The sequence below is a fragment of the Meleagris gallopavo genome, chromosome 1, assembly GCF_905368555.1.
Source record: "Meleagris gallopavo chromosome 1, MGAL_WU_HG_1.1, whole genome shotgun sequence".
Lineage (NCBI taxonomy): Eukaryota > Metazoa > Chordata > Aves > Galliformes > Phasianidae > Meleagris > Meleagris gallopavo.
The window spans coordinates 3,059,834-3,073,131 of NC_139404.1; the positions used below are offsets into that span (position 1 = coordinate 3,059,834).

The window sequence follows — 13,298 nt, forward strand, 5'->3', positions numbered from 1 at the left end:
AGGTCTGGGATAGCGCGTTCATGGAGGAGACAACCCTGTTGTCAAGGTCCCTACCTGTGCCCACCTCAGCAAAAGCAGGGAAGGATGAAGCTGACAAATGTGTGGGGGGGGGATCTCTGATCTTTATTGAGTTGGACTTTTGGGACCAGAGCTAGCAGGGGAGATGGGAAGGGGGTGCGACCCTGCACATAGCAGGGGGGGGTTGAAACTAGATGGTGGTTGTGGTCTTCTCAACCGAGTCTATGACGGGCGCACGGCTGCTCCTACGCAGACTTGGGGGCTGTCAGTGGGGACTTTGTGTCTGAAGTTGTTTCTGGGAGCAGCTTCATTCCCGCGATGGCCTCCGCTGTTGGGCCCGGCTCCTGCTGCCTCTTTGGGGCGAGCTGCGGGAATTTTGAGCCCGACGCCTCTGTGCAGGAGGGCTTTGGGTGCGGGTGCGCCGTCGCTGCCTGGACGGTCCCCTGCGTCCGGGCACTCTGGAAGCCCTCGGGGATCTCGAAGTGGCAGACCTTGTTGATCTGCGGGTGCCACTCTGCTCCCCTGGGGCTGGCGTTTGCCGGCTGCCACGGCGTCTTCTTGGCCGGCTCTGGGAACGTGGGGCCCGAGCTTGCAGCGGGGAGCGGCTTCGTGTGCGGCTCCTTCCTCGCTGCCTGGGACGTCTCCTGCGAGCAGCTGCCGGAGACGCCCTGGAGGACCCTGATGCCCTCCGCCTGGTGGATGTGTGGGAGTCGCTCTCAGCACTCGGGGCTGCTGTTTGTCTGCTCCCACGGCGTCCTCGCAGCTGCTCTGAGGTAGCCTGATCCTCTGATGTTCGTGGGCCATTGGTCTCCTGCTCAGTCTCAGGCACACTGGGCAGGTCGCTGTGCTCAGGCAGCTGGGAACTCTGTGATGCTGTCCCCAATGCTGCCTGGCTGGCGGGCGTGGAGCTCACGGTCTCAGGCTCCATGGAGCTGCTGGATGGCCCCGGAGCCGTCTGGCCGGCAGTGCTGGGACCAGCGAGCTCGGTGTTGGCGCTGGAGGCTGTAAGGGGAGGCAGGGAGGTCATGAGTCTGAAGCTGCGGCACCACAGTGGGATCTGCCATCCCACTTGGGGCAGACAGACTCTGGCAAAGCTGCCCTGAGCACTGATTGCCTCTTACCGGTACCCAGGCCAGCACAGCTGTCGCACTCCCACGTGGCTGTGGTGTTACTCAAGTGGGAGCACTGTCGGTGGGTGCCCTCAGCAGCGCAGGAGCTGCACAGGAGCAGCTGCCAGGGCCTGGGGAAGCAAAGCGGTTGTGGCCGTGAGGACCAAGTGAGCCAAGCCAGGGAGTGCCCGGCACAGCACATCTCTGGTGCTCAGGACTTGCTCCGCCAGCCTGTGGTGAGGCTGAGATCCCCCACAGAGCCTCAGAGAGCTGCTGCGGTAACTCACCCACTCCCCTCTGCCTGCTCTCTGCCTCCATGGTAAAGGCATTCGCTGGCATTGCAGCGGCTGTGCCTCCGGAGAAGTGCTTCGTATGCGCCGTTGTCCTCCCATGTCGGTAATCTACAAGAGTAGGGAGGGGAAGCGATGAGCCCCCAGTGTCCCCAGCATAAGATCCAAGGTTATCCAAACATATCCACCCCAACTCTACTTCCAGATTCTCTGTGAAGCTGGAGCAAGTGCTCATGAGACAGCCAAGGGCCAGGCCTGCCAAGGCCGTCCCTGGGCAGGCTCTGCACGACAGCCTTAATGTCAGCCGAACTGGGCAGAAGGACACCAACCTGTATGGGATTTGAATCCCCAGAATGGCCATCTCTACAAAGAACCGGATGTTGTCTCGACAAGCGGCGCACTGGAAGCACAAAGCGCCAGCACTCAAGGCCTGTTGCTGCAGGAGAAGCACAAGCAGGGTGAGCGTGAGGAGTGCCTGGTGCTGCTGAGCACCAAGCGTGCCAGCAGGGTGAAGGGAGGGCTCCTACCTGGATGCAGCCCCGGTGGAACCAGGCATGTTGGCACACTGGGCACACCAGGGTGTGATAGGACAAGCTGTCCCCCACAGGCTCAAGGCAGATGAGGCAGTTGGTGCCTTCTGGTGGAGCTTCGAAAGTGTCCTGTCGAGGGCGGTGCTCCCAACAGAAGGTCCTGGGGGAAGATGGAAGGCGTGGTCACAGTGAGAAGTGCTGCGAGGAGGGCAGAGGAGCAGGCAGGAGCCTCAGGCCCTGTCTGTGGCTCTGGCAGACTGCTGGGAGGCGTAACTGCGGATTCCTCCCTGGCTTGGCTGCTGCTGACAGCCCTTACCATTGGTTCCCAAAAAAGTGGGTGACACATTCCCCGTCCATGGCGCAGGGCAGATGGAAGCTTCGTGAACAGCTCCCCTCTATGCATGTGATGGTAGCCCCCCTCTCGCCACAAACAAAGCATTGCTGGAAAGAGCAGAACAACCGCGTCAGCAACAGACTCAGGGCCTCCGTGGCTGGCCCCACACCTCTGGGCACAGCCAGCTGGGTCCCGTTCTACAAAGATGCCTAGCAGACAGGGCTCATCTCCTGTGGCAGCACTTTGTCGTGGAGGTGGTTGGAAGGGCTGCGATTGCTTCCCTTGGTCCAGACTAAGCTGGTGTGAGCCCCTCCTGGCACAAATCTGCCTGCTCTGGGCAGGTCCTCACCTGCTTGGTGGCCTGTTTGACTGCACGTCTGATGGCAGCAACGGGGAGGCCCTCACTTCCCGACAGCCTTAGTCTTGCTACTTCAGAAGTGATGTTGGCAAACGACTGTAGGAGAGGAAAGAGCAGGATCTCATTAGGACAGAAAGGAAAGGAGCATCCCCGGCAGGAATCTGGAAGGAGCCCATGGGGGAACTCACCAAGCATAACTCGTGGACATGAATCCCACTTTCAGACAGCATGTGCCCGAAGGCGTCCGGGTCGACATCTGCCCGGCCACACAGCACACACACTGCAGAGGAGAGAGCAAATGCGAGCAGCGGTGAGCAGCTGGCAGGGCCAGGTGCCCCTGAGGGCCGTCCCCAGGGTCCTGCTGTGTGCCTGCCGTGCCGGCTGGAGGCGGTGGAGGGGAAGGGGCCGTGGCAAGGCCAAGGCAGCCACGGCCCAAGCCGGACCCCCTTGCCAAGGAGCAGAGGGGCCCTTCCAGCACTCCTCTGCCTGTTGGCAGGAGCTGTGCACAGGGATGCTGTGCTCTCACCTGGCGCCTCCGTGCTGGAGGCCTTCCTCTTCCTCTTGGACATGATTGTGCGTTGATAGCGAGCACTGCGAGAGTCCCTGCTCTCTCTGCGCCTCACCAGACCGCACTGACGCTCGGCCTGAGCCCGGCAGCCTTTGCTCTGCTCCAAGCTTCACGCGTCACAATGGCCGCTCTGTGACACCCACTGTGACATCACGGTCACCGCCTCACAGAGGGTGTGGGCGCGGGCCCTCAAGCAAGAGGGTGGCAGCCCTTGCAGGCAGCACAGAGTGAGGACCCGGTGCTGCCGTGCAGCAGAGAGGAAGGATGGCCTCCCTCAACCTGCTGGCACTGCTCCTCGTGGCAGATGCTGGAGTGCGGCTGTCCCTTGGGCACACTTGCAGCCCTGGTGCCACGCTAGCACTTCTGATCTGAGCCTAGTCTAGTAAAGGTTGCAAGTTAACAGCATATTTGGTGTCTAGTGTGTGTGCTGAGTGACTTTTTACAAGGTCTGGTAGGGATAGGACATGGTTTAATCTAGTTCTATTCTAGAAGAAGAGATCAGATTAAGTCCTAGAGGAAATTCTTTTCTCCGAGATTGGTGAGGCACTGGCACAGGCTGCCCAGAGAAGCTGTGGATGCCCCATCCTTGGCGATGTTTGAGGCCAGGCTGGATGGGGCCCTATTCCAACCTTCTACGGCGGCAAATCTGGCACGGCAGGTGGTTGGGATTAGTTGAGCTTGTAAGGTGCCTTCCAACCCGAGTCCTTCGGTGATACTTTGGTAACAAACGCTGCTGCTTTGTAGCCACGTAGCCACGACCTTAGTGTCGTATCTTCAATGTTTGTCTAAAGCTCCTGTGTCTACTGCTGCGTTATAGGCAGCAAGGAAAGTGTTAAGGATGCGCATAAAGACACATGCGTGATTCAAGATGAAGCTTGGTTGAAGGAACAGAAAGGAAACCCCAAAACACCCCCATGGTAGTGAGCTGCCCAAGCATATTCCTTCTAGCGTGGCTTGAGCTTTCATGACTGCAGCTGAGCTCAGCTTTAAGCTCTCTCTTCCTTTGGTGCCTTTTTCACTGCAGTGACATTTTGGCTCCTTTTCTTCTCTCTCCAGAGGGAAAACCTGCCCGCTCCCATTTTCCCAAACTTTTGTCATTCCCCTTTATTGCTTTATTTTTAAGTTACTGTTTCATTGTTTTATTTCACCTGAGTGTTTGAGTGTTCCAATACTTTTACTAGACAGCCATAGGGAAATCCCACTGAAGGTGAAGAATTCCAAGACTTTGGGAAGAAGTGAAGTAAGGCCCTGAAGTTCACTCAGCAGTGATGAGTCGAGCCAGAGATGAAATGCAGGCTGGCGTCATGCCTTGTGCAATGATGAGCATTTGTCTTTGGGTTTGTCCAGCTCAGAAGAAATATTTATCTACACGCATCAAAGCTTCTGCAGTCAGTGGAGGGAAACTGGCCTACCCATGCCACGATTCCCTTCAAGTCTACACCTAAATTTCGGCAGGAGAACTGTGTTGGGTGAGATGAAGATCCAGCCTGGCAGGGGACCAGCGACCGCCTCAACAGACACGGGTGTTAGTTAGAGAGTGTGCTGGTAGAGCATAGTGAGCTCTGCTTTCTGCTCTGTAAGGCTGTTTGCCCCGTAAATTGTAGGTGAAAGGAGAGGTTTAAGGGGATTGGCAAAAGACAGTCCAGTAAGTATTGCTGTGGCTACCAGCAGACAGTTGGCTTGTTTTTACAGCGTTTCTTTCTTTATAAACATTTTTCTAAGCTTGTTCCTGTGGAAATGACAATCTCTTCCACGTGGATCCCAATTCCCTGAAGCCAGAGCAGTCCCTGAAATAAGCAGCGCTGCTCTGAATCTGAACTTGTCAAAGTCCATTCAAGTTTGGCACCAAAAGTAGGCCTGATTCCCGGCCCTGTGGGTCTCAGTGGCCGCTCCCTGCCACCCTCTGTGGCATCATGGTCACCACCTCATGGGGGATGTGGGTGCGGGCCCTCAGCTCCAAAGCAAGAAGGTAACAGCTCCACAGCTTCTCTGAGCAACCTATTCCAGTGCACCACTGCCCTCCGATTCAAGAATTTCCTCCCAGCGTCCAAGCTCTATTTATCTGGCGTCTTTGTTCAATATTGTGCATCACCTCCAAGCACAGCTAGTTCCCTCTGGTTTCCCTCGACACCTTTCCACTTGCCTGGGAACATACCAGATCTTCTTTGAAAGGATACTTTCCTTCATGGCTGAGAAAGAATCACTTCCATACCATGAAATCAGATATCCCTTTTCCAATTGCTTTGTCAGGATCCCTTCAAGGGGATCCCAGATGCCTGGCTTCATTGCCCACTAAGTCCGAGCCACGGGCCCCATTCTCCTGTTATCAGAGCAGCCAGGGAGCACAGTGCTCACCCGCGTGACGGCTGAAGTCTTTTCACATACCTCTCAGCTCAGCTGTGGTCGGGAGTTGAACGGTTATTGTCACATCTGTGAGTCGTGCCTCTTCTGCCTCCTGTTCTTACCATCACAGAATCATAGATCCCAGAATCTTTAAGGAGGGTTGGAGAAGACCTCTAAGATCACCTAGTCCAACTGTCCACCTCTCACCGATATTGCCCACTAAACCATGCCCCTAAGTTCAACATTACTATTGCATCCAGACCAGGAGCCCCCAACACAAGAAGGACATGGAGTAGTTGGAGCAGAGCCAAGGGAGGGCCATGAAGAGGGCTGGAGCACCTCCCCGACAGGGACAGGCTGAGGCAGCTTTGGGCTGTTCAGCATGGAGAGGAGAAGGCTCCAAAGAGACCTTAGAGCAGCCCATCAGTTCTCAACTGGGGGCTAAAAAAAGCTGGGGAGGGACATTTTATAGGGGCACGTTGCAACAGGGTGAGGGGCTTTAAGCTGGTAGGGGGTAGATTTGGGCTAGATACTAGGAAGTAATGCTTTACTGTGAGGGTGGTGAGACACTGGAAGTGGTTGCCCAGCGAGGTTGTGGATGCCCCCTCCCTGGAAGCGTTCAAGGCCAGGCTGCACGGAGCTGTGAGCAGCCCGGTCTGCTGGAGGTGTCCCTGCCTAAAGGGGAGTCAAACTAAACAAACCTAAAGGTTGTGACGTGCGGAATCAAACTCTAACCCAAGTAAGATTACAAAGCAGGTATGGGTTATTCAGTGCTGCGCAGACACCAGGTGCAAGGGGGAAAGATCCACCTAACCTGCGCAGCGTCTGGAAAAATCGTGCTAGAGATATAGGCCAAACTAATCTATAATCAATAGTTTTCCCGGAATTCGGATACATGTTCATTACACCCCCGAGAGTTCATTAGCGTGCAGACCCTCCCCTCTTGCGCGTGCACAGTGGGTCGTGGGATGAAGATTTGTTGTCTTCCTCGCAAAAGCTTCTGGCTTTTCTCGCTGTAAACTTCTGACCTTTTGGGGGGGCATCCCCCCAAACCGGTTTCCTCTTGCCCTGTGGACATCTGATCACCTCCCTGCCAAACGTCCTCGGGTTGTTCTCAAACCCTTATCTTTATGGCTTTCATCCCCCTGAGTATCCCAGACCCAGTGTCTGCCATCCCTTATTTTTCTAGCAAGCTCTACGTTCTTACTTCTATAAACTCTCTCTAACTATTCCCCTTCATTCCCCTTATTCTCAGTCACTGTGAAGCCTTTTCCATTTTACTTTCACTTATGGGGCCCTTCTCACCTTTCAGTTGGAACTAGATGATCTGAAAGGTCCCTTCCAGCCCAAACCATTCTATGATTGCAATTCCCTGGCATTCCCCTTAGTCTCAGGCTCTTAGACTCAGGCTGAGCACACCATCCATCCACCTGCTCTCACCTCATGCAGCCGGTATCTGTGCCGCCCTCCGATGGCAGCAGCAGGCTCAGGCACTCCCTGCGGCCCGAGACCTGAACAGCTGTATTCCTCTGGGTAGGCGCTCAGTTTGGGTAGCTGCATTCTTTTTGGCAAGAGCTTTCTTTGTGGTGGAGGCCATGGCTAGGTTAGTTGTCAAGGAGGAAGCCAATAGGTGAGGTGGTCTGCTGAGTTGGGAGGGAGGCTTTCCATCAGAAGAGGGGGTGGCCAGCAGGGACAGGGAGGTGATTGTCCCCCTCTACTCTGCTCTTGTGAGGCCCCACCTGGAGTACTGCGTCCAGGTCTGGAGCCCCCAGTACAGGAAGGACAGGGAGCTGTTGGAGAGGGTCCAGAGGAGAGCCACGAAGATGATCAGGGGACTGGAGCACCTCCCCTACGAAGACAGGCTGAGGGAGCTGGGCTTGTTCAGCCTGGAGAAAAGAAGGCTGCTGGGTGACCTCATTGCAGCCTTTCAGTACCAAAAGGGAGTCTACAAACTGGAGGGGAACCAACTCTTGGGAAGGGTAGATAACTGCAGGACAAGGGGAAATGGTTTTAAGTTGAGGGAAGGAAGATTTAAGTTGGATGTCAGGGGGGAAATTCTTTAGAGAGTGAGTGGGGAGGTGCTGGAACAGGCTGCCCAGAGAGGTTGCGGATGCCCCGCCCCTGGAGGTGTTCAAGGCCAGACTGGATGGGGCCCTGGGCAGCCTGGTCTAGTACTAAATGTGGAGGTTGGTGGCCCTGCATGAGGCAGGGGGGTTGGAGATTCGTGATCCTTGAGGTGCCTTCCAACCCTGGCCATTCTGTGATTCTGTGAGGCTCTGCCTTCCCTGCTCGCCCTGCCTGCGCCAAGGGCCGTGCCACAGTCTGTCTGCTGGCTCTGTTCAGCCACGTTCCTGGTTGATCACGCTCCCGAGAGCAGCCTTTGTACCTTCAGCGTTTGACCACGTCACTCCTGGCTCCGCTCACCGCGCCTCAGAGCCACTGTGCTTCCACACTGTGGGGGGAGTGCGGGTCCCTGCCTCTCCCTGAACTGTTTCCCGCAGATTTCTTGCGATGGCTCGGCTTCGTTCTCATCCTCTTCCCCCGTTCCCATCTTAGCCAAAGTTGATTTCCTTACTAAATGCGCCGACTTTCTCAGCCGCTTTCTTGTCTTGTGAACTCGGGCGCCTGACAGTGGCACAGATGGTTCCGTGGCTGCACCACAAGTCCTCTCACAGGGACCGGGGCAGGGCCTGTCACGACCGCAGGGCCCGTCATGAGGGCAGAAGCAACTGCACGGCTCATCGCAGGGCTTCGAGCACCCCCAGCACCGAGCGTAAGGGCTGGAGCAACCACAGGGCCAGGTGAAGTGAGGTCTGGGATAGCGCGTTCATGGAGGAGACAACCCTGTTGTCAAGGTCCCTACCTGTGCCCACCTCATCAAAAGCAGGGAAGGATGAAGCTGACAAATGTGTGGGGGGGGGATCTCTGATCTTTATTGAGTTGGACTTTTGGGACCAGAGCTAGCAGGGGAGATGGGAAGGGGGTGCGACCCTGCACATAGCAGGGGGGGGTTGAAACTAGATGGTGGTTGTGGTCTTCTCAACCGAGTCTATGACGGGCGCACGGCTGCTCCTACGCAGACTTGGGGGCTGTCAGTGGGGACTTTGTGTCTGAAGTTGTTCCTGGGAGCAGCTTCATTCCCGCGATGGCCTCCGCTGTTGGGCCCGGCTCCTGCTGCCTCTTTGGGGCGAGCTGCGGGAATTTTGAGCCCGACGCCTCTGTGCAGGAGGGCTTTGGGTGCGGGTGCGCCGTCGCTGCCTGGACGGTCCCCTGCGTCCGGGCACTCTGGAAGCCCTCGGGGATCTCGAAGTGGCAGACCTTGTTGATCTGCGGGTGCCACTCTGCTCCCCTGGGGCTGGCGTTTGCCGGCTGCCACGGCGTCTTCTTGGCCGGCTCTGGGAACGTGGGGCCCGAGCTTGCAGCGGGGAGCGGCTTCGTGTGCGGCTCCTTCCTCGCTGCCTGGGACGTCTCCTGCGAGCAGCTGCCGGAGACGCCCTGGAGGACCCTGATGCCCTCCGCCTGGTGGATGTGTGGGAGTCGCTCTCAGCACTCGGGGCTGCTGTTTGTCTGCTCCCACGGCGTCCTCGCAGCTGCTCTGAGGTAGCCTGATCCTCTGATGTTCGTGGGCCGTTGGTCTCCTGCTCAGTCTCAGGCACACTGGGCAGGTCGCTGTGCTCAGGCAGCTGGGAACTCTGTGATGCTGTCCCCAATGCTGCCTGGCTGGCGGGCGTGGAGCTCACGGTCTCAGGCTCCATGGAGCTGCTGGATGGCCCCGGAGCCGTCTGGCCGGCAGTGCTGGGACCAGCGAGCTCGGTGTTGGCGCTGGAGGCTGTAAGGGGAGGCAGGGAGGTCATGAGTCTGAAGCTGCGGCACCACAGTGGGATCTGCCATCCCACTTGGGGCAGACAGACTCTGGCAAAGCTGCCCTGAGCACTGATTGCCTCTTACCGGTACCCAGGCCAGCACAGCTGTCGCACTCCCACGTGGCTGTGGTGTTACTCAAGTGGGAGCACTGTCGGTGGGTGCCCTCAGCAGCGCAGGAGCTGCACAGGAGCAGCTGCCAGGGCCTGGGGAAGCAAAGCGGTTGTGGCCGTGAGGACCAAGTGAGCCAAGCCAGGGAGTGCCCGGCACAGCACATCTCTGGTGCTCAGGACTTGCTCCGCCAGCCTGTGGTGAGGCTGAGATCCCCCACAGAGCCTCAGAGAGCTGCTGCGGTAACTCACCCACTCCCCTCTGCCTGCTCTCTGCCTCCATGGTAAAGGCATTCGCTGGCATTGCAGCGCCTATGCCTCTCTAGAAGTGCTTCGTATGTGTCATATTCCTCCTATGTTTGTCTTCTGTAAGAGAAGGGAGAGGAAGTGATGAGCCCCCATTGTCCCTATTGTAATATCGAAGGTTATCCCTTCTGTTCCACCCCAACTCTACTTCCAGCTTTTCCATGAAGCTGGAGCACGTGCTCATGAGACAGCCAAGGGCCAGGCCTTTGGAGGCATTTCCTGGGCAGGCCCAGCATTGCAGCCTTAATGTCAGCCGAAATGGGCAGAAGAATACCAACCTGGCAGGGATTTGGATCCCCATGGTGGACATTTCCACAAAGGTATAGATCTTATCTCGACAAATGGGGCAGTGGAAGCACAAAGCGCCAACAGTGAAGGCCTGTAGCTGCAGGAGAAGCACAAGCAGGGTGAACTTTTTTGGTACCTGCTGCTGATGATCAACATGTGTACCTGCAGGGTGAGGGGAAGGCTCCTACCTGGATGCAGCCCCGGTGGAACCAGGCATGTTTACATGCTGGGCACACCAGTCTATGGTAGGCTGTGCTGTCCCCCACAGGCTCCAGGCAGATGAGGCAGTTAATGTCATGTTCTGGAGCTTCGAAACTGTCCTGTCGAGGGCGGTGCTCCCAGCAGTAGGAACTGGGGGAAAATTGAAGGTATGGTCATGGTGAGAAGTGCTGTGAGAAGGGCAGAGGACCAGGCAGGAGTCCCAAGCCCTGGCTCTGGTTCTGATGGGCAGCTGAGAGGCGTAACTGCGGATTCCTCCCTGGCTTGGCTGCTGCTGACAGCCCTTACCTGTACTGCCCAAAGAACTGGGTGACGCATTCCCCTTCTGCGGCACAGGGCAGATGAAAGCTTCGTTCACAGCTCCACTCTCTGCATGTGATGGCAGCGCCCCTCTCACCACAAACAAAGCATTGCTGGAAAAAGCAGAACAGCCCCATCAGCGACAGGCTCAGCGCCTGCACAGCCAGCCCCACAACTCTGAGCACAGGCATCTGTGTTACATTCTCCAGAGCTGCCTGGTAGACAAGGTTTGTCTGCTGTGACAGGACTTTGTCCTGGAGCCAGTTGCAGTGGCTGCATTTGCTTTCTTTGGTCCAGACTAAACCTGTATGAGCCTCCCCTGCCACAAATCTGCCTGCTTTGTTCAGGTCCTCACCTTCTGGGTTGCCTGCTTGACTGCACGTGTGATGGCAGGAATGGAAAACCCCAAAATTCCCAACAGAATTAGTCTTGCTACTTGATAAAGGCCGGTGGCAAAAGCTTTTAAAAGAGAAAAGAGCAGGTTCTCATTAGGACAGAGTGGAAGAGACCATTACTTGTGGGAATCCGAAAGGAGCCCATGGGGGAACTCACCAGGCAAAATGAATGGACAAGAATCCCATTTTCTGACAGCAAGTACCCAAAGTTGTCCGGGTCAACATCCGACCGGCCACACAGCACGCACACTGGAGAGGAGAGAGCAAATGCGAGCAGTGGTGAGCACCTGGCGGGGCCAGATGTCCCTGAGGGCCGTCCCCAGGGTCCTGCTCTGTGCCTGACATGCTGTCTGGAGGCAGTGGAGAAGAAGAGGCCATGGCAGGCCCAAGGAAGCCACAGTCCAAGCTGGACCCCCTTGCCAAGGAGCAGAGGGGTCCTGCCAACACTTCTCTGCCCTTCTGTGGGAGCTGCGTGCAGGGATGCTTTGCACTCACCAGGCTCCTCTGTGCTGGAGGCCTTCCTCTTCCTATCAGACATTATTGTGCTTCAACAGTGAAGACTGCAGGAGACCCTGCTCTCTCTGCACCTCACCAGGCTGCACTGACGCTTGGCCTGAGCCCAGCAGCCTTTGCTCTGCTCCCAGCCCTGGGGGTCACAATGGCCGCTCTGTGACACCCACTGTGACATCATGGTCACTGCCTCACAGGAGGTGTGGGCGTAGGCCCTCATGCAAGAGGATGGCAGCAGCTCCACAGCTCATCTGGACAACCTGTTCCAGAGTGTCACCACCCTCCAATTACATAATTTGCTCCCAACATCCAATCTATATTTCCCCTCTTTTTTTCCCATATTGTTCATCACCTCCAGCAAAGCTAATTCCTTCAGGTACTTAACACCTCTCTTCATGGTGGTCCACTTGCCTGGATATCATACTAGATCTTTCTTGAAGGGATACCTTTCCTTTATGGCTACCACGAGTCACCTGTTGTGGCAGACAGTGTCAAAAGCCTCACTGAAGTCAGGGTACACAACATCCACTCCTCTCCCCCCATCTGCCCAATTGATGATGACAACGTGGAAGGCGTCCAGGTGAATCAGGTGTAATTTCCTCCATGAATCCATACTGGGTATCGATACCTTCTACTCTTCCAATTTCTTAGAGACAATATTGAGAAGATGTTGTTTCACTACCCTTCCAGGGACAGAGATGAGGCTCACTGGCTGGTAGTTTCAACCTGTGCATGGCGTGTAGTTGGAACCAGTTGAACATAAAGGTCTCTTCCATCACAAGCCTTTCCATAATTCTTCAATAACCAACTCTGCTGCAGTACTGTTGCCAAGAGCTTAGCAGCAGGACTTCTGGTGGTCATGGCTGATACTCTCGTGATCTTGTTGAGGCTAAAGGTCTGAACAAAGCTTAGCTAAGCCAGAAATATTTTATCTTCAATGCTTGTCTGATGCACAACCGCTACAGACCACTTTTGTGTGGGGACAGTAGGGAAAATATTAATGATGGGTGTGATGTCTTATCCCTTTCAACTTTCAATAATGTCAACTCTCTTGATGCTGCTTTCCTTGCCAAGCATTTGAAGCACTATTGCATCAGAAAGAATTTGTAATGGACATTTTTTTAAGCAGGGACTTTCTAGATCTTTATGCCTTGCTGAGCTGGCATTGCTGTCTGTTTGCCCTTTAAGATACGGTATTGAGATAAAAAATGTTACATGACCAAAAAAATGATCACAATTGCTAAAATGTATATTCATTAACAAAAATAAGTTCTCCTTTCAACTTCCCCTATTCAAGTAGCACTATAAGCTTTTAAGCCTTTAAGCACCCCTAAACAACATCTTTGCTAAGAATGGCTAGTTAACATCAGTAAAGAGATTGGAGAGGAATTCTGTCTTCACTGCAGATAGAAGGGGAACTGTTTGATGTCATTAAGGCCTGAAAAAACTTCTCCCAGGAGGAACATCTCACTGTTTTTTAAAACCCATGGGTAAAAGCTGAGATGCTCAAATGTTCAAAGACAGGACGTTGTGATGATGCTATAAGAAAGTGTCCTCTCTTCAGGAGAATGGAACTTTTCTCTTGGACAAATGCATGGAAAGATCACTTCCCAGGGCCCAGTGAATTGGCTAAGTAGATCAGGAGGAAACATGAAAAATAAAAGGCTTCTTTCTGAGAAAGAATTTGCCAATGGAATGCAGTATAACATAAACCAAAATGAATCTAAATTCGGCCCAAATTCTTCCAGATCACAAGTTG

At 55.1% G+C, this 13,298-nt stretch overlaps 3 protein-coding genes across 3 annotated transcripts; all 3 read right to left on the bottom strand.

The window, feature by feature from the left end:
* Positions 1-268: 268 nt before the first annotated feature.
* LOC104911613 (E3 ubiquitin-protein ligase PHF7-like) lies at positions 269-3,208 on the bottom strand. Its single transcript, XM_085216789.1, has 9 exons — positions 3,166-3,208; positions 2,828-2,919; positions 2,631-2,735; positions 2,264-2,388; positions 1,945-2,107; positions 1,747-1,853; positions 1,415-1,528; positions 1,140-1,258; positions 269-1,020 (listed from the first exon to the last, which is right to left on the bottom strand). Exons 1-9 carry the CDS (start codon positions 3,206-3,208, stop codon positions 326-328), a joined length of 1,563 nt encoding a protein of 520 aa, XP_085072915.1. The 3' UTR covers positions 269-325.
* Positions 3,209-8,534: 5,326 nt separating this feature from the next.
* On the bottom strand, positions 8,535-9,874 carry LOC146545181 (uncharacterized; the record flags this gene model as incomplete). Its single annotated transcript, XM_085216822.1, has 3 exons — positions 8,535-9,379; positions 9,499-9,617; positions 9,774-9,874. Coding segments are annotated over 3 exons (915 nt in total), but the record flags the coding sequence as incomplete, so codon positions are not given.
* Positions 9,875-9,882: 8 nt separating this feature from the next.
* LOC146545182 (E3 ubiquitin-protein ligase PHF7-like) lies at positions 9,883-11,567 on the bottom strand (the record flags this gene model as incomplete). Its single annotated transcript, XM_085216831.1, has 6 exons — positions 11,525-11,567; positions 11,144-11,278; positions 10,990-11,066; positions 10,623-10,747; positions 10,304-10,466; positions 9,883-10,212 (listed from the first exon to the last, which is right to left on the bottom strand). Coding segments are annotated over exons 1-6 (873 nt in total), but the record flags the coding sequence as incomplete, so codon positions are not given.
* Positions 11,568-13,298: the final 1,731 nt, after the last annotated feature.

Excerpts from the sequence above, each read along its gene's own strand:
- LOC104911613 (XM_085216789.1), bottom strand. The coding sequence starts at position 3,208 with ATGTCCAAGAGGAAGAGGAAGGCCTCCAGCACGGAGGCGCCAG. Across the intron at positions 2,920-3,165 it reads CTCCAGCACGGAGGCGCCAG|TGTGTGTGCTGTGTGGCCGG; the intron begins GTGAGAGCACAG and ends TCTCCTCTGCAG. Across the intron at positions 1,259-1,414 it reads GAGCAGGCAGAGGGGAGTGG|GCCCTGGCAGCTGCTCCTGT; the intron begins GTGAGTTACCGC and ends TTGCTTCCCCAG.